The 20,605-nt window shown below is 42.6% G+C and overlaps 1 protein-coding gene across 1 annotated transcript in view; it reads right to left on the bottom strand.

The window, feature by feature from the left end:
• Nucleotides 1-6,609: 6,609 nt before the first annotated feature.
• Dct (dopachrome tautomerase) overlaps nt 6,610-20,605 on the bottom strand; it is a 40,565-nt gene continuing 26,569 nt past the window's right edge. The window contains exons 7-8 of the mRNA XM_034498081.2: nt 12,214-12,415; nt 6,610-6,995 (exon numbers count right to left, since the gene is read on the bottom strand). Of these exons, the coding sequence (XP_034353972.1) occupies nt 6,823-6,995; nt 12,214-12,415 (375 nt within the window). The 3' untranslated portion in view covers nt 6,610-6,822. The remainder of the gene's footprint in view (nt 6,996-12,213; nt 12,416-20,605) is intronic.

Raw genomic sequence — 20,605 nt, 5'->3', positions numbered from 1 at the left:
TTTTCAAGATCTCATTTAACGGCCTGACAAAGCATAATTAAGTTCACAGGAGTCACTTTCTGTTCCAACTGCCTGCCGTTATAACCGAAGTCAAAGTATTGTCAGCACTCTTGTGAGCTGCTCCTCCATAAACTCGGGGGGGCTATACTAAACAAATGTAGACTATTTCCTATGGTGTGATCATTACCTAAGGAGTCCATGCCACAAAATTATTTGCCAACATTTTCCCTGAGCTAAGAACCATCTGAAGATACAAGGCAGGCGTAAGGATATGTGCTCATTATATACCAACAATAGGCCTTGTTATATAAAGGATTTGAGTATCTATGAATCACGGTGCCCTGCGGGATCAGGGTCCTGAATCTGCCACGGACAGCCAGGGACTCTAGTTATCTTTGTGGGATTTTCCCTAGTGATGCAGCTCAGATTCCATAGCCTGAAAACAACACTGGTTTGCCTTTACCGTCTGGTTCTTTTCACTGGAGCCAGACTTCAGGCTGTAGGCGCTGAAAGGCTCTACAGTGATGTGTGTGACGTTTTAGAGGTGTGAAAAGTGGAAATCTTAATTTTCTACTTAGTCTCTGTCAGCCATGGCCAAGAGTAGGAAAACTCATCTAGAAACCAAATAAAGCTCCCCCTTGTGTCACATAGCATGGAGTCAAACTCTACCTCATGCAGATGTCACAACTGAAAGGTCTGTGGTGAGACTTCATGGCAGGGATATCTAGTTCATATTAAGACACACCCCAGTGAAGTGGAAGCTTTTGCTTGTGTCATGTGATGCAGACTCACGTGATGTTTGGTTGTGTCATGTGACGCAGACTCACGTGAGGTTTGCTGAGGCAAAACTGGTGAAAGGACATGTGATGCTTAGTGAGAGTATAAACAGGGTTCAACCGTCAGTGACGGGGCGCTTGCATAGATAGCTGTGCAGTTCCTTATTGGCTCCATTGATCATTGAGTCTGCACTGATCTTCATGTTGAAAGAGGTATGGCAGAGAATGTCTGGCATTCAGGCTGGTCCTGGTCACTCCCAGCGACTAGTGAAGATTCAGCAGAGGCCTGGCAGATTCTGCTGGCTCATGCTGTGCTGATTTGAGTTTGGTGACACTTTTGAACTGCACTCTTGGTAACCTGATGCTTCTGAACTGGACTTCTGGTATCCTGACAACAAAGATCGGAATCACACCGAAGAACTACTTCTAAACAGGTCACATTCCCTTGACCGATTTATCATCATTTCTTCTCTGCCTTTGGACAGTGGGCTGGAAAGGAGATCAAAGTGTTTGAGAACCTTCATTAAAGTAGGTTTTGAAAAATATAAACCTCCACTCCAGATGTTTTACATACAAAGTTCTACTGTGAAGTTGGTTCATTCATTTATTCACTCAAAAGAAAAAAAGCTTACATAGTGCTCGGGTGAACAAGCTCTGGAGAAATTGGAAGACTTTAACCTTGGCTTTTGCTATCGTGTTGATAAAGACAGTAAGTCCCCTGGGAAGAGGCACTTCATACACATGTCTCAGTTAACAACTCTTGTTTTCTGAGTAAGGCAAGATGCTTAGCTATAAAGCCAGTGGAGTGGCACTAAAGGGTGTACCACCTGACCTCAACCACGTCCAAATGAGGGCTCTTGCCCACCACCTCACTACCTCCAACTTCCTTCTAGCATTCAACAGGATGGCTGGTTTTAAAGTCTTGGAAGGTCCTTAGGACCCATGGCCTTAAAGATGTGCCTATAGAACCAGCACACTAATTCCTGAGGTATCTCTTCTCCTACGTCAGTGATGAAGAAAGCACATCACCCAGGATGGAACTGTCATGACATGTCAAAAAAAAAAAAAAAAAAACCCATTGTGCATGTCTCCCTTTCCACCTCCACAACAGAGACCCTGGTTTTGGTTTTTTGTTTGTTTGTTTGTTTTTGTTTTTTTGGTTTTTTTTTTTTTTTTTTTTTTTTTTTTTTTTTTTTTTTTTTGGTTTTTCGAGACAGGGTTTCTCTGTGTAGCCCTGGCCGTCCTGGAACTAACTCTGTAGACCAGGCTGGCCTTGAACTCAGAAATCCGCCTGCCTCTGCCTCCCAAGTGCTGGGATTAAAGGCGTGCGCCACCACCGCCCGGCTAGAGACCCTGTTTTAAAACTCACCCAAGAGTTCAACTGTAGATGTTCACAGGTCTCCACCAGTCAAAGATAGTTTTTATATCTAGGTTGGGTATTGGGTTACGATTCTGATTGAGCATTACCAAACTTATAAATCCTTTGATTAACATTTTAAAAAAATTGTATAAAAGAAAAAAGGAAAGGGGGGACATGGAACAGGGGTTTTCTAGGGAGGGGAAATGGGGAAAGTGGATGGCATCTTAAATGTAAATAAAATAAAATAAAAAAAAAAAGAGTTCAACTGTGCATTCAAGGGCAGATTTTCAGAAGTACCTACTTGTATGCATGTTTCAATATACTTGCATTGAGCACCCAAAAGATGGAAATGAACGCATACAACTTAGAAACCAGTAACCAACACACACACACACACATGCACACAAACACAGACGCAAAGCAGACAATAAGCTGGAAAACATTTATTTTTATTTTCCTTCTTATGTTTTCTCCTTGTTCCTTAATATAAGATGAAGTGTATAAGATTTAAAATCATTCATTGAAAGTATTATAATTAACTATTAAATCCTAATCAAGAAACCCATCAAGGTCAGAGAATTTGGGATCTGGAGAGATCCGGATTCACAAAGGGCATCTGTTACTGGACCTAATGTCACCTTGGAATGTCTGCCTCATGAAAGCGATCCATGAAAACCAAACTGTACTTCATACACACAGTCCTTTCCTTACCCCGAGCGTGTAAGCTTATAAAGCGATTTGTCCCTTTTCCTAGAGGTTGAATGTGTCCTTGTCATTGAGAAGAATACCCTGAAATTCTCAGTGACATTTTCTGAGTTTATTTGCATAATATTCAATATAGGTAAATACCAAGTCTTTCCTGTGTAAATTTATCCTACCTTTTGAGTTGGCTAAAAGCATTCCTAATTGATTTATTATGAGGTTACAAAACCGTGCTCCTTTTATGTGGAGTAGAAAATTAGAAAATGGTTTCTTTTGGAAAAACGTAAACTATAGTATTTATAAAAAGTTACACGTGCACTAGATAAAAGAAGCTAAGTATAAATGGTTTCTGTTTATCTCTATTTCTGAACAACTTGCCCTAATAAAATCTTACGATGATGTGGCATGTGAAAATTCTGATGTGCCTGAAAGGTAAGCTAGTAATGGTTATTTGCCTTATGGAATTATTCATAAATGTTCACCTTTAAAAACCTGATTTCCCATGGTACTTTTAATATATAATTGATTTATACATAACTTTTCCACGGCATATCTACCATGCACAATTTTATCTTCGTTTTAGTATTTTCCTCTCATTTTAAAAACGTGAGATTACGATATATAGCCAAGAACCCTGAACTCTGAGAGTATGCCTTCCAGGAAGGACCATGTGACTGACACATTGTTTGGGCTCCACGAACACTGTGAATGACAGAATCCTGATATGTGCATGTGGCTGTGGCCAGGCAGACCTCCATCCACTCCAGGAAGGATGCTGGGGTTATCTGGGTTGTGTTTGCTGCGTCTTCTCTGGGATAGTCCTGTAACGTTATGAGACTTGGACTTGAATTCTGTTCCAGCTGGCACTATCCCTTTCAGCAGTTGTTCCAAGGAAACTGGATAAAGTATGCACCTGTTCGTCCCCCACCGCTCTCCCCCCTACACACAGCAGCTCCAGAGACCTCCCAACACCGATCATCTTCTTACACACAGCCGTGTCAGCAGAGAGGGGACCAAACAAGCTCACAGGGGAGCCCCGTGCACCTCAACCTCCTTCCTGATGTGCATACATCGGATATTAGACAAATGGATATTACCTTAAATTTTGTTTCTGCTTGTTTTTCCTTTGAGATATACTCTACTGAGGCTGTCCTGGAATTGAGAGAAATTGTGTTCCAACCTCCCAGGAGTGAGAACTGTAGGCATGATCCCCATGGTAACCACTTTAACACTCACTAAAAACTGATTTACTTACTTGTGTGTAGGCTAGAGGACACCTTTTTCGAGGTAGCTCTCCCCTTTTACCTTGTCTGTGAGGCAGGGTCTCTCTTGTTTCTGCCCTGCACACTGTAGCCTCGCTGACCCCTCAGCTTCTGACAGATTTTTGTCTCCATGTCTCATCTGTCCAGAGATGAACTGCTATGGCAGAGATGCATCGCTTCCTGTATTTTTCATTGTTTTCCGGGATCAAACTCACATCACTTTATCCACCTTACAGGTCTCTGACTTGAAATATCAGTAACATTTAACCTCTCAGACATGGGGAGCACTATAATACATTTAATATTTATGGTTGGGGGGGGTTGCCTTCATGCATAGACATGCATGTGTACTGTGTTCAAGTCATGCCTGGAGAGGCTAAAAGAAGGTATCAAAAACCCTGGACTGAAGTTCCAGCTTTGTGAGTGCTGGGAATTGATCACGGCTTCTCTAGAAGCTAGCCAGTGCTCTTAACCACCAAGTCATTTATTTCTCCAGGACCAATCATAATAAACCTAAACACTGTATTCTTATTTTTCATTATCTGATAATCTCTTAGTAGAATGTGACCATTTAATTCCAAATTGCCATACTTTGAATAGATGGTTTGCTTTAGAATGATAAGACTTAAATGGCTAGTACTCTTGAATAATTGCCTCTACGTACCACATTAATACATCCACAAACAATTCTTACAAACCATCCAGTGAACTGTAAAGAAAGATCTTTCATGTGAGGCGCCTTAAGAAAGGAGTGGGTTCAGCATCCGGGAAATGAGACCTCAGGGTCATGGAGCTCTTAATGAATTGTCTCATGACCACCTCCTCCAGTCAGCCTTCCTGGCAAACACATGATCCCACATCCATCAACAGCTGGATTATATGCTGATGAATGAGGAGACTAGAGTTATTCCCTCATCTGCTTGTTTATCCTATGGAGTCAATATTTATGGAGCTATTGAGTCTTGTAGAACTATTAAGAATGGCAACTTCAAACTAAATTTTATAAACTTCAACCCATTAAGTAGAACTAAATTAAAGCTTCATTTATTCATTCTTTATCCTATATGAAAAATAAAGGCTTTTCTTATTCATCAGGGATGGAGGAAAAAGATGTGGGAAAAACAAAGCCCAAAGCAGCTGAGGATGAGGTACCTGGACCAGTCTTCAACTAAAGGGACTGTGGACCGTGATTAGTGATGGTACACTGTTGTGGCTTGGACACAGTGAGGGTGTTCTACCCTCTCCAGCCTGGACATGGCCTGAGTGTGTATCTCATCACCCCAGGCTGGACATGCTCTGAGTGTATATCTCACCACCCCCAGGCTGGACATGATCTGGGTGTGTTCCCTTTACTCCCAGGATGAACATGGTCTGGGTGTGCTCCCTCTACTCCCAGGTTGGACATGGTCTGGGTGTGTTCCCTTTACTCCCAGGATGAACATGGTCTGGGTGTGCTCCCTCTACTCCCAGGCTGGACATGGTCTGGGTGTGCTCCCTCTACTCCCAGGCTGGACATGGTCTGGGTGTGCTCCCTCTACTCCCAGGCTGGACATGGTCTGGGTGTGCTCCCTCTACTCCCAGGCTGGACATGGTCTGGGTGTGCTCCCTCTACTCCCAGGCTGGACATGGTCTGGGTGTGCTCTCTCCACCCCAGCTTCATGGATTAGAATCTAACCCCCAACATGAGGAATTAAGAAGGCAAAACTTATACTTTTGCTTTAGATGTGGGAAAGTAATTGGGATTCAATAAGGTCATCAGAATGAAGCCCCCAACTGAATTCTGATCTGGGTTCTATAAAAAGAGGGACAGTGGCCTGACAGATAGACACACACACACACACACACACACACACACACACACACACACTGTCCTTAATTCTTGCTATGTGATCCATGTGATGTTCTATTCCACCTTGGGATTCTATCAACAACACAATCACCAAATTCAGCACCTTGTCCCTGCACCTATAAAACAGTGATTATAATAATTAGAAAGAAAAAAACCTTCTTTTCTTCATGAAGTTAGCTTACTTCACATGCTTCAATATAATAGTGAAATGTTGACAAGCACACTTGCGACAAACACTATTTCAAGTCAATATTTTGACCACTGGTATCCTGGCCTCAAAACACATTTAGCTGCAAGTTTAAAAGCGTACACTCAATGTTTTTGTTGCTTGTGGTGGTGGTGGTGGTGGTGGTGGTGGTGGTGGTGGTGGTGGTAGTGGTGGTAGTGGTGGTGGTGGTGGTGGTGATGGTGGTGGTGGTAGTGGTGGTGGTGGTGGTGGTAGTGGTGGTGGTGATGGTGGTGGTGGTGGTGGTGATGGTGTTGGTGGTAGTGGTGGTGGTAGTGGTGGTAGTGGTGGTGGTGATGGTGGTGGTGGTGATGGTGTTGGTGGTAGTGGTGGTGGTGGTGGTAGTGGTGGTGGTGATGGTGGTGGTGGTAGTGGTGGTAGTGGTGGTAGTGGTGGTGGTGGTGGCTGTGCTTTTAGAATAGAAAGAGACTTAATCAATAAAAGGACTTTTAATCAAAAGTCACATATACTTTGTGATAGACTCAAGCATTTTGTCTGTGTGCAATAAGCAAAGCAGCAACCAGAGCTAAGTGTCTACTACAGGGGGATCATGACTACTGAAAAGCAGATGCTGAAGATTTTCACCTATCACAAGATGAGTGGAGGTGTGTCTAGTTACTACCTAGGTCAGGCAAGGTAAGAGCGTGTTAGGCCTCCTCTGTGTATCTCTTGCTGCTCAGACCTGTCTCCATTAAGGGCGCATATCCTTTGCGAAGCCTTCTGTACTGAAGGAAAGCCAGCAACCCCAAGAGTCCGACGAAAGCTCCCAGTATTCCAATGACCACTGAGAGAGTTGTGGTCCAAACAGGAGCTTCTTCCACTGAAATGGAAGCAGAGAGGGAGGCTCTGTGGTTTCAATTCCATCAGCCAAACATTGTCTAGCAAGACAATGAAAATATTTCCCTTTCTCATGTACATTTGTTTGCAAAACAAAACTGCCGTTGCTAGAATTTTATCTTCTTTCTTCTTGCTGTCATCATAGCCACAACTGCTTTTCAAGGAAGCAGAAAACATCATCCCATTATTTAAATCAGGCTTATTGCATTTTGTAAATCTGTCACAATGAATGTTTAGATGCAGAACAAAACCTCTAAGGAAATGCATAACTGCTTTTGTAAGTTAGAAACTCATCTGTAGACTCATTTGTAGACATGAGAGCTAAGATGATCTTTGGGGAACAGTTAAATGAAAGACACTCTCGGTAGGAAATTCTGCTATCGACTCTACCCTTGTGGCAGATGATAAAAGCATGTTAGAGAACAGATGTACTCTCCTGACAAAAACACTCACCAGCAGAAGCAGCTCTCCTTGTATCTATTTAAATCATTGTGAATAAAATCTAAGCCTCACATGATATATCTAATCTTCTACCCACCCTTGATACCACTCTCCCATGATGTTAATGTATTTTTGGAATATGTTTATGCTTATGTGACATTGTCTTAAACCATATCAGCTGCTGTAGAAGGCTCCAAGCCATCTTGTCTTTCAACACCTGACCCTCACCTAAAGGACAGAGTACCTTCTCAACCTTCTTTAGTCCCAAGAGCCAGGGACCAATATCCCTCCAAAAGGAATTTCTTTGTCCTTTCTTGGTACGATCCAGCAGAACTTGTTACTACTTATAACTTCTTTTTCTTTTTATAATATAATATTCTTATTAATTTTATATGATGCCAAGTCCAGCATGATCATGGAAGGGACAACATGACATGGTTCCTACCTCTGGAACAGAGCCAACAGGATGTGGGCCTCCACAAGTGTTGACGGTTGCTGGGCATAAGGTGTGTGTGTGTGTGTGTGTGTGTGTGTGTGTGTGTGTATACATATGTTCCTCCTTTAGGAAATATTCTCCCTTCCAAAGTTATCAAGGAATGCTATCCCTGCCAAGGTTAATGGCTCTATGATAATTAGAAGCAGCACCAGTCCAGAAGGAAAGGGTGTGTCTAATGTCTCAGAAAAATGGTAAATGCTGAGATCTTCAGAAGAGCCCTTAGGGCTGTGGAAAAGAACTCTGAAAATGGGAGTTCAAAAATACATAATTTCTCAAGTATGCAAAACTATAAGGATGCAATATGAATTATATGAGGGGCTTCATGGAACTAAGAGAACAGAGGAAACTAAACTATAAACCAGCTTCTCAGAAAGATATTAAGGAAGGAGATAGAGATCTAGAGAGTAGTGATCTCAGAGCCAGATCCCACTCAGCTAAGCTTATTGTTTGTGCTTCCAAAGGCAGGCAGATTCCTGAGTTCTTGGTGGTCAGCCAGGGACAGAGGAAGTTTAGGTCTAGGCCCAGGTGTGGTTGGAATGGTAATTTCAGGATAGGATCCCACCCAGCTAAACTTACTGTCTGTGCTTACAAAGGCAGGCAGAATTCATTTGCAATGTTAAGAAAAAGAAAAAAGAAAAGAGAATGTACTTGCTGTCTTTTTCTAAGAATCAAGGAGCTGGGGTCACGGAATGCTGATTCATGGGATAATCAAAGGGGGACTGGAGTAAATGACTAAATTGATATGTAAATAGAAGACTGGGCTTTGATTTGCAAGAGCTGAGCTATCTGGATGAGCTGTCTGGAGATCTCCAGAGAAAGTTGTCTCAGGCAGAACACAGGGTGTCAGTTGTACCCACAATTTGACTTCAAGTCTTTCTTCTCACCACTCCTGAACACCCCTTCTTTAGGGCCATGAACCAAGCAGAGACTAATCCTTGACAATATGAAATATAATTTTATATAAAATATAACATTTTGATTAATTCTTTGATAATTTCATGCATTGTTTTTGTATTTACCTTCCACCCTTTCCCTTAGCTCCTTCCAGATCTACCCTACTTACCTACCCACCCCATCTTCATCTCCTTTTTTTAAAAAAAAAAGTCACCTACTGAGTCCAGTTTGTGATGTTCATACTCATGGGCCATCCATCTGCTAGAGCATGGTAGAACTATCAAGGTTCACACTCTTAAGAAAGGTGACTCTCTCTCCCCCTCCAGAAGCCATTGACTGTCAATAATATCTCAGTTATGGGTGGGAACTTATGCAACTACTGCATTCACTGCTAAACTTAAACTATAGACTGTCAACAGCTTGATCTTGTGCAGTTTTTATATGATTTTGCACAAGTCTTGGGTGACCTTGTGGAGGTCTTATGTGATACTGGGCAGGTCTTGTATGAGCTAGTTATAGCTTCTTAAAACATGAGGTTTTTAACAGTCATGTTGGCATACACTTTTATAGGATTAAAAGTTGGGAGACAGGGGCAGGAAGCTCTCTGTGAATTTGAAGGCAGCCTGATCTACAAAGAGCATAGCCAGCAAACCACAGATTTCTATTTTGGATTTTTTTAAATGAGATGCCAAAAATAATGGCCTTTTATTATCCAAATCCTGTTGGACTTTTTTAAAAACATGTTTAAATTGTAGTAACATACATATAATATAGACTTTTACCATTATATCTATTTCCTCATGCAGTTGGTGCTATTAAAGTACCTTCACATTTGTATGTGTCTGCCATTACCATTGTCTATAGAACATTCCTTGTTTTATAAAACTGAGATATGGGGAATCCTATTCCATAGTTCCCAGTGACTCTCTGCTAGACCCTTCCAGTACAGTGAGGTGTGTAAAAGGATTTCCTTTTCAGTCTGTGAAGACAGAATCATTTGAGTACGTAAAAGAAACATAAGGCCAACCACAGGCAGGTTGACAGGAGGAACAGCATCCAGACCCATGAGCACATAAGTGCATGGGAGTTCCACAAGTGTGAAACACTGAGAAGCGACATCTGGTTGGAGTTGAAGAGTAATTGTAGGAAAAGATTTTGTGGGTTTTCAGGGGAAATTAGTGGTGTTCTGGGGACAAGCTTGCTGGGCTCTGAATGTGCCATGAAATCTAGACTGTTCTATCGATCCTCTGGAATGTCTGGCTTTTAAGCAAACAGGGATTTCAGAGAAAGCCCCTTCCTGCACCTTGGGAAGGAAAAGGCAATAAGAGATGGCAGGGAGGGGAGGGGGCGTCAGAGATGTCTTGGCTCTCTTTAAGTTGAAAGCACTCTGCTAGCCTGCCAGCCTCTCACAGTCAAGGATAAGGCAAGCAGAGCCAAGTTCCCTCTCCCAGCCTTCAATTAAGCCACCTGTGCAGTTCCCTGTCCGTCCCTCTCCTTCCACAGTCTAAAACACCTGCTCAGCTGGCATCCATCAGGCCCCTCGACTCCAGTTTCAGATCTGTCTTGTACACAGTCTTTCCCAAGTCCCTCAGTGCCTTTCACCCTCAGTTGGAAGGGGAGCAGAGTATCTCTCCACACAATATGCCCATGGGTAAGAGGGCCATTTTAAGATAAAGTCACTCAGCATTCAGCGGATGTCACTTCCTAGAGCCTCCTTAACTGACTAAAAGCAGAAACTCAAAAGAAACAAGGACTGCCAGAAATCTCCCTGGCGGGGTAGGGGGAGTTGTCACATGAAAGCGGAAAACGGCACAGACTTGCAAAGACAGCCTCACCTGCTGCTGCTTCCCTGAGGACTCACTGCCCACAGTTTGCCTTTGTCAGTCACACCTCTATGACTTCTAACTCCTGGTTTAAAGAAGCATCTAAGCTCCTAGGCCGTTGGCTTCTCTGAGACTTCCCTTCTTTCTGCTCTAGAAAGAGTCCCATGTCTCATAAAGAGGGACATCATATTTCTCCTGTTAATCTTTCTTTTGTCAGTCTGGATTGCTGAACACCAATGAGCCGAGGAGTTAGCAGAGAAGAACACCCTTTACTTACACCCATCTCCAAGCAGAAGTCTACATTTCATGGTCAAACTATCACCCATCATGATTTTTTTATCATCTGGTAAATAGATTTTATGCGTATTTGGGATTTAGATGATATATATGCTAACTGATTCTTAAGGTAGAGGATAAAAGCAGACCAGGACGCCCAGTCCAAATCTTTGATTATCATTATGCTTAATCCAAGAACAAAGAGAAAGAAATTTTAAAAGGATGCCCTCAGCATCGGAAATTAGTGTGGACAGGAAACAGACAGTGCCAAACAGAGGGGAAAACGGATAGATACCAATACTAAAAGATTCTCCATGTCAGAGAGCAACACAAGGAGCTCTGGAGTCACCTTGTAAGCTAAGAATAAGGACAGTGACAGACAGGAAGACGCTACCAGCAGATTCTATTCTGCAGCCTCTCCACACATTAAAATATTTCTATTGTTTTATTTTTTCTTTCTCAAGCTCCCCTAAGATTCTGTGAAGGGCATGTGAAGCATTGGAGTCTGGGCAAAAGAAGGAAAGGTATCCATGCATACTAATAAAGATAGCCTGGATTTGAAAACATGCCCTAATCTCCACGAAGCCCAATCTGTTCTGAGGTTCAGTCTTCCTGGGTAGACCTGTCCATAAAGCACTGGTGTAGCCAAGGCTGATTCAAAATACCTGGTGCCGTTGCAAAGTAATTTCACTGGGTCAATCACATAAACAACAGATGACCTTCAAACCCATGGTGGGGAATCTCATGTAGGTTTTGCACTGCCAGTAACTGTCTTTTAAAATGCTTCATCTTATCGCTGTTCATGATGGCTGAGTTTTGGCTATTGCCTGGTCTTTCTAGCTTGTGACAATCTGAAGCATGTTTCAATAATCTCAGCTCTGCTGCAAATAAGATCACTAGCCCCTCCCTGTCCACACATGAGTAAAAGTCACTTGGACTTTATTGGTTACACATGGGGCAGTTTCCATAGATCTGGTTAGTTCAGTTAAAAACTGTCAAATCAGGCAGAAGAGTTGACGTTGCCTCGGTAGAATAGTGTCTTTTAACAACTTACAGTTTTCCCAAATGATCTGCAGCTAGTCCCCTTCTGATGTTTAATTGGTAGCTTAATGACTTATCTTGTTAAATCCAAGGTATTCTCAAAATAGCCAATAAACTTAACTCGGCCTGAATGCTTCAATTAACAGTCTTGCTTACATTAAAAAGAAAGCGAGAAAGAAAGGTGCCTTAGAAGCTGACTGAGTCACCCACTTAAAAGCTGTACTCCTTACCTGACAGATCAATGGCATAATTGTAGCCAAGTTGGTCTGCGGTTAAGAAGAGTTCCTCATTAGTCACTGGTGGGAAGAAGGGGACCATGTTATACATCCGATTGTGACCAATGGGTGCCAGCTCCTGAGGCCAGGCATCTGTGGGAGGGTTGTTTTTCTTCAGCCACTCATCAAAGATGGCGTCTGTAAAAGAGTGGAGGACCTGGAAGACAGATGAACATCGTGCTGATCAACTCACCCAACCCCAGCCTTCTCTGCAATGAAATATAGTCCTAACACAGGAGTACGTGTGCCCAGCCTAGCCCTGAAGACACACGCATTGACTGGCGTTTCCAGATGAACTCTGCAATGACATATAGACATACCTCCTCAGGGGAGACTGTGAATCCTTTGATCAAGTGAATAAGTATGAACTCATGTTGCAATTTTCACACTGGTTTGGGAACATCTAAGACCTTAAGCATATCGTGCTAATTATTGCATCCAGGAGAAAGGCAAATATGATAAATACATATTCTACACAAAATTTAGATGCTTGAGTTTACCAGAAAAGAAGAGGTAGCAGTCACCATTACTGTAAAATAAATGAGCAATAAAAAAAGAAATAAAAACATCAAAAGTGGATTTTTGGATTTTGCGTGCCCTTTACCTACTCATTTTACAAACCTTTCCCTTGAATTCTTAGTATTGCACAGCAATAAAAAGTCTAAAAGTGTTTGAATATACACAACACTCATTTTTATTTTCTCAGAGAAGCTGTAAAATCCTTTTCAAATACTGCAATCTTTTATATATTTCAAAACATCACCAGTGCAATCCCCATATGCACAGCCCTGATTTTTTTTAAAACAGGTATAGAGGCAAGAGTTCAGTTGATTTTTTTTAACAGGGTGTAGAAGCAGGAGACTTCACATAGAGACTTCAGTAGAGACTTCACACCTGGCACTGACACTTCCTCTTTCATTCCTAGATTGCAAGTTCAGGATACTGAAGAACAGCATTTGTTCTTCCTCCTATGTCTTAGACACGGTCAACTCAGGGTCACAGTATAGGAGCCTTACCTCTCTAGGGGCAGCCATTTTGTCATCAGGAAGCCCAACTCCGTCACACAGAGAAACCAAAGGGAACAAAGGCTAGCCACACCACAGCTGCTCCACTGTCTACACCAACAGACTACAAATGCCTCAAGATCACGGCCCACCCTGTCTGAGTAAAGCCATTCCAGAGTTTCATAAGAAATCACAAGAAACTAAATGGTCACACAGCTTTGAGCTGAAGTGTTGGGGTCTTTCTAACACAGCAGTAGATAACCACAGGGAAAGGAATAGGTCTGAAAAGCTCAGGACAGACTCACACTCACTCCACCACACACAGAGAAAGCTGTTCCTTGAACCCCAGTGTTGGCACTGGGGGGGATCAAGGAGCAGTAAGTTTCAAGATGAGGAGGACGTGGCCCATGAGCGTTGACCAAGGGAACCACTGCAAACAGCAGTGGACACCAGCATGTGGCAGTGGAGAGATGGAGCTGACAACACAGAACCTATAGTAGCTTCTGCTGTGTGAGAAACATTAGCAAATGGTGACTGTCACTTCAACTCTAGCATCAGGGCTATTACTAGCTTAATTTAAAACAATGGCTCATAGAAGAAGAATGAAGGAATTCCTATTTTATGGGTATACGCAGGCTACTATCCTTTGGCATCATGACTCTGTAGGGCTAGCTAATAAAAAGATGAGCATCTAGGGCGGCATATGGTACATCATTAGCACGCATTAAATACAATAATTAATATTGTGAGTGCTTGCTCTGTGTCAAACGCTACCCTAAGAGCTTTATGAATAACACATTGGAGCCTTAGGACAACCTGATTTAATGACTGCCGCCTTCATTAAATGCACAGGCTACTGTAAGGAAGAACCACAGACTGGGTGTCTTAGACACTGCGAGCTCATTGTCTCCCAGTTCTAGACAGGAATCCAAAATAAGATGTTACTGGAGCTGGTTCCTTCCAGTGGCCTTGGCCACTGCTTGGTTGTGGGTCTCTGGCTTCATACACTGACCACATCCAGACTCCTGCTTCCGTGGACACCACTTACTAAGGTTTGAATGTGTCTCTGAAGCTCATGCTGACATTCCGTTGCCACTGATGAGTCACGAGTCTGAACACATGGATGGGGGAATGTTGTGATTGGGGTGGTTACAATAGAAGCCATTTTCTCACTTAAAAACATAAAAAACGAAAACCAACTTCTGTTTTCTCTCCTTTGTTAGAAACTCACATACTGCCCTTCCTCCGCGGCCACCGTGTGATGCAGCATGAAGACCCTTGCCAGATGCCAGTGCTGTGCTGTTGGACTTTCTAGCCTTCAAAGCCATAAACAAAACAAACATTTATTGTATACAATTAACACAGAGTAGAACTCTGAAGCAGGCTACGGCCCCTTGCATAATGAATGAAGCACCTACGGTCCTCTAATATGACCTTATCTGAGCTAATTACATACAAACAAGATCATTTACAGAGTGAGTAAGAATTAGGAATTTAGTATTTCAATGAGTGGGAGTATAAGATACGGAAGCATTAAGAGATTTGACCGGAAGCACACAGCTGGCATACTACGGTACAAGAGTTTGTGAACCAGGAAGTCCACCGTACAGCCAGAGTTCATTTTACAACAAAATGTTTATTTTTAGTTCAATGTATGTGTGTTTGAGTGCTGGAAAGCATGTGTGCTACTATGACTACAGAGACGCCAGACCCACAGGAGCTCAGGCAATTGTTGACACCTGGTGTGGGTGTTAACTCGGGTCTTCTGCAAGAGCAGTCTACACTCTAGCTGCTGAGCCATCTCTGCATTCCATCCTCATCCCTTTACAGATAAAGCCAGAGTTGTTTTTGTTGGGTTGGGTTGGGTTGGGTTGGGTTGGGTTGGGTTGGGTTGGGTTTTGAGGTTTTTAAGATAGAGTTTCTCTGTTTAACCCTGGCTATCCTGGAACTCGCTCTATAGACCAGGTTAGCCTCAAACTCACAGAGACCTGCCTACCCCTGCCTTTCAAGTGCCGGGATTAAAGGCGTGCTAAAGCCAAAGTTCTCAAACCACATATCTCTTTTCCCATACAATAAATCACACTGTGCATCAATCACTCAGCTAAGTCTCAGGACCAACCATAATAGCAAATTAGTTTTCTGGTACATCCTCGCCTTTGACAAGGAGAAGAAAGTGTAGAGTTCAACTCGGGCATTTCTAAGCCAATTGTGAACTTTCATGATCTCTGAGCCCATGTCAGAAATAAAAGTAAAATTAGAAAAAAGACTAGAGAATCTCAGGACAGCAGGAAGATGCGAGGTCGGTGCAGCAAGAGGCTAACAGCTTGTAGAAACACAGTGAGTCCTCCCAGTGCAAGGCATATAATTAAAAGGGCAGACAAAACTCTAAAGCAATTTATAACCAGCAGAGATAAAAGAAAGGAGGAAAATAATGAAAGACAATAGGTCTCATGAGGGCCATAAAACATACAATAAATGCTCTGGTAGAAACAACATACAGAGGACCCAATTTACAGATCACAGTAAGTGAGGAAGAGCCGTGTGCTCTGCAAAGATGCAGACTATAATAAATTGACTGCAAGTAGTAACATATCCACAGCCACAAAGAGAGACAGTGTAGCCAATACAGAGAGTGTTTGTACTGAAGCTCTGGATGCTGCTCCTCAATAAGAAACATTGTGTTGTTGCTGGGACACTAATTGTATCTTTGTTAGATGCAAGTTGAAAATTAACTTGGGCGTTATTACTCTAATGGCCAACAGCTATTTCAGAGTCAGATGTGAGGAGCAGAAGTCAAGCAAGGGTATATTGTTTTGGACCTTTAGCCACTATCTGGAGACAAATGTAGGTTGGAATTAAAATTTAACATTTAGGATAAGGAGACAAAGTCCTGCCCAGCTCCATTCTGCTTCATCCTGGCAAAATAAAGACATGTATAAGAAGCGGGGAGGGAAACGCCGAGTCTCGACTCAGAAGCACTGTTGAAGAAAATGGGAACACGTGACTAAAAATCATTTTCATGTAATCCTTGCAGGAGAAAGCAATCAATCAGCGCACACTGTTCTCAAAGGCAAGAGAACACCACACAAGAATGCAGAGAAGAATAAGGCTCCAGCCAAAGGGCTTGAACTGGGTTGGCTATAAATTCAGATTCTTGCCATACAGGAGAATTGAGAAGACTTCTGCACCTGGAGAAAAGAAACCACAAACACCTGAGTCCAGCTACAAAAAGGTGTATACATTATCAAAGACCAGCACACTGCGACCTTCACAAGCCAACCATCCAGAAGACATTCCTTATCATCCGAGAGGCCCGTCTGATGTCGACATGTTACTGTTGTAGGTTCTAGATTCAGAATTCAGAAGTAAGGATAAATGTGATTGTGTATAGGTCACAAGACATACATGGACCCAGACATCCAGGCACTACAATCTAATGTAAAACTTGAGGCAAAAAGCCTAAAAATAAAAGTCCCCTTTCAAACATATTTAAGGTAGTGGTGTACGTCTTTAACCCCTGCCCTGGGGAAGCAGAGGCAGGCAGATCTCTGTGAGTTCTGGGCCAGTCTGGTCTACATATCAAATTCTAGGCCAGTCAGAACTGTGTAGTAATAAGACCCTGCCTTGAAAACAAAACCATATTTAATCAGCTTGTTCTTCCACGAAGGATTTTTTTTTTTAATTCTTGCCTTTTTCTACCAAGGCTCTGAAGCAATGTATAGCAAGGGTGCTGTTTTCACGTTTCCTGAAATATGTCGTATAGGACACACATGAAACGGTTAAAGGGCATCCAGACTTCTACCTGTGTGGCTGAGCTGTGCTGCAGGAACACATTTCAGTGGGGGATAAGAAGCAGCTTTGTACAGACTGAGTGCATGTGTCCTCTCTTAGCTCATGGGCTGAATCCCTAACCCTGAGTGTGACGGCTGGAAGCTATAGGTCTCTGCACGACGACAGGCCGTAGGATGGAGTACTTAAGGGTAGGATCAGTTCCCTTATAGAAGAGACCCTAGAGAATGTTTTCTCGCTTTCAGCCATGTGAAGACAAAACAACAACAACAACACCGCCTTCTATGAGCCACAAAACAGCACCTCACCACTGTCTGACGCTTCCACCTTGAACTTCCTAGTTTCCAGAAGCTATGAGAAATACATGTTGGTTGGTTGAGCCTGGTCTCTGGTATTTTCATTACAGCACCCTAAATGGACCAGTGTGTGATCGTAGTAGAAAGAGCATCTGAGCACTAAAAGGGCGGGTAAGATTGCTCGGTGGTAAGTTCAAACCCTGCTACCCACATTGTAGAAGGAGAGCTCTGACTCTAGAAGGTTGTCATCGAATTATTACCCACTACAGGACACGTGTTTGTGCATGCACACATAAACACAAAATAGAGAAATAAGTTTTGGCGCCATAGAGTGACTGCGGAAGCCATTCAATGTCAACCTGTGGCTCTCACACTCACCCGCTTGAACATACACACGGGGCATGGGGGCGGATTTCTCTATCATTTTGGAGAAGTTTTATCAGAAAAAGACACTCTCCTGGTTAGATTTGTACAGTGATGAGACAGACTGGCGAGACTGCTCAGTGGTTAAGAACATGTGTCACTCTTACAGAGAACCGTGGTTCACTACCCAGTATTTACATGGTAGCCCACAAGTGCCTGTAGCTCCATGGAATCTGATCCCCTCTGTTGACACCAAAATGCAGATGATGCACAGATCTACATACAAGTGCTCACACATACACATAAAGAAAAATAAAATTAAAAAGCATCATTAAATTAAATGGATATGTGTGTGGTGGTTTGAATATGCTTAGCCCAGGGAGTGACACTATTAGTAGGTGTGGCCTTGTTGGAGAAAGTGTGTCACTGTGGGGGTGGGCTCTAAGGCGCTTTGGCTCAGGTTCCTCCCGGTTTGGAAGAGAGCCTTCTCATGTTTGCCTTGCAATGTCAGTCTCCTGACTGCTTCTAACCTAGATGCAGAACTCTCAGCTCCTTCTCCAGCATCATGTCTGCCTGGACCCGGCCGTGCTTCCTGGCATGAAGATAATGGATGGAGCTTCTGAATCCGTAAGCCAGCCCCAATTACGTGTTGTCCTTTATAAGAGTTACCCTGCTCATGTTGTTTCTTTGCAGCAATGAAACCCAAACCAAGACAATATGAAATATATGCATGCAAATATTTATGCATATATAGACCTATGAATATATTGTATATAATATGACACATGGAGAAAACCGAACCCTGGCAACTCAGTAGTTTATTTCTTGAGGGGAAACATGTTTATGGTTTTGAAATATTTGAGCAAACACAAAGATTAGGTGCAATGGGGTTCTGCTATTAATGCATCAACCTTCTAAGAGGTGTAACCAGTTCAGCAAGCATCCTCTGTGAGGGCTGAAGAGAGAGCTCCGTGGTAGGATGAGAGTCCAGTCTGCCCAGAGCTACCTCCAGGCTATTTTTCTGTTATGGAATCAGCAAAGCCCCAGGAGATGGAAACTGAAGCTGATGCTGGACTATCCTAAATGTGCACATAAGTTTGGCTTGGGGCTAAAGTCATATTTTATTTGACTGATAAGGAGGTACATTTACTGCAGTCCTTGGTATAGACTTAATTCTCAAAAGTGTGTGTTTGAACTTATAAAGCCTAGTACTGAGAAGACAGTGTCTGCCAGAGTAACATTCCCAGACCTCATGGAACTCACAGAGACCTCTGCCCGTGGTGGTCACCCATCCTTGTGGGTTCTTCAGCTCTTCTAGATCTTACTCAGACGTGATGCTACTTAAGAGGTCGCGACTGTGTGTCTGCTACATTAAACTGCATATTTAAAAAGTCAACACTGCATTTACGAAGCATAAATACAGTAAAACCAATGGCCCCATCTTTTCAAAAGCCGTGAATATTTATTCAGACATGCTTCCCCAATTAGTGTTGACTCCGTTTAGCACGACCTAACAGCACTAAACTGGCTCCGCTATAACGAAAGCCATCGTGAAGGATCGAGCTAAGAACTGTCTCAACCGACAAAGGCAAAATCGTTGGAAGAACAAGATGGAGGAAATCTGTGAGCGGGGAACCCTTTCTAGCTGATGGCTGTACACCTCAGTGTCTCCGAATCTTATATTCTCCATGTTTCAGATGAGGAGTATAGTTTAGCATAGAGAGCTTTGTGAGGTTAAAACATTATGTTTGTGTCCACGCCTATAGAATAGGAACTGTCACTGAATAAATGCTAAATAGTAAACAGCTTCTAAATAAAATGGAAAACGACATTTGGAGGCCAGAGCCCAGGCCCCACACCGAGTAAGCGCACACTCTACTAACCTGTGCCCAGCCCTAAGAATAAGACACTGCACGTGTGACTGGGACAGACTGGACGTGGTGTCAATGAGTACACCAGATTCTCATAAACTAAAAATAAATGAAAAAGATGAACATTTAAAAATTACCTGAATGTGTTATTAGTTTTTTCCATGAAAAACATAAAAAAACAGAGGACACTGTGGTTTGTTGAACAGTTAGAAAACAAATTAGTCTCACTAATTCTGGTTCTTTTGGATAGTTGTGATTTTTTTTTATAAAATTAGACAGGAGTCATGATGAAATGAACATATTGGTCATATAAAAGCAAATGTTAGCGAGATGTTTAAATGCATAGAAAAGATGCTGAGCTTCATTTATAAGAGAAATTCAAATTAAAACTTCTTCTCCTACCAAATTAGCAAAGAGGAGAAGGCAAGACAGTATAGGCTCACAAAGCATAATGTCAAAATGAGGGGCTAGCAGTGACCGTGACTGTGCCATGCAGGAGTTAGGAGGGACTGTCCTTCAGCCTTCAGGGAAAAGTCAGGATTTTTATCAAATGTCCAATGTTCTCTTGGCTGTTCCACCCAAGGACTCTATCCTGTCTTCTCGCCTCCCTGTTTGACATCATTTTGCCTTAATATTATTGGCAAATGAAAAGATTAGGAACTGCTAAATGCCCACTGTGACTTCCATGTGATTTGTCCCCATCAAAATTAATGTTTAATTTTAATTCCCAATGTAAAGGTGTTGAGAGGTAATGGGAACTAAGTGAATAAGACGTGAGGGACCTAGCTCCTGAATGGCTGACACTCTTCCTGTTCGTCAGCATGTGGCTGAGCTGCCGATCAGGACCAGAGTCCAATTCCTATGTAGGCCATTACCGAAGTACATTTGGCTTCCTCGGCTCTTTGCTTTCTCTCTTGAGACATGCTTTCTCGCTGTCTGTCTTCACCAGGGGTTGATGTTACATAAGGTCTTCAAGTCTATATCGCAGCAACCCATCCTCAGACCACTCACACATGAGCTGTAG

Source organism: Arvicanthis niloticus, chromosome 3, assembly GCF_011762505.2.
Source record: "Arvicanthis niloticus isolate mArvNil1 chromosome 3, mArvNil1.pat.X, whole genome shotgun sequence".
In the NCBI taxonomy this organism is placed as follows: domain Eukaryota; kingdom Metazoa; phylum Chordata; class Mammalia; order Rodentia; family Muridae; genus Arvicanthis; species Arvicanthis niloticus.
Note: the sequence above shows the minus strand (reverse complement) of the source record. Positions and strands in the feature narration are given on the sequence as shown.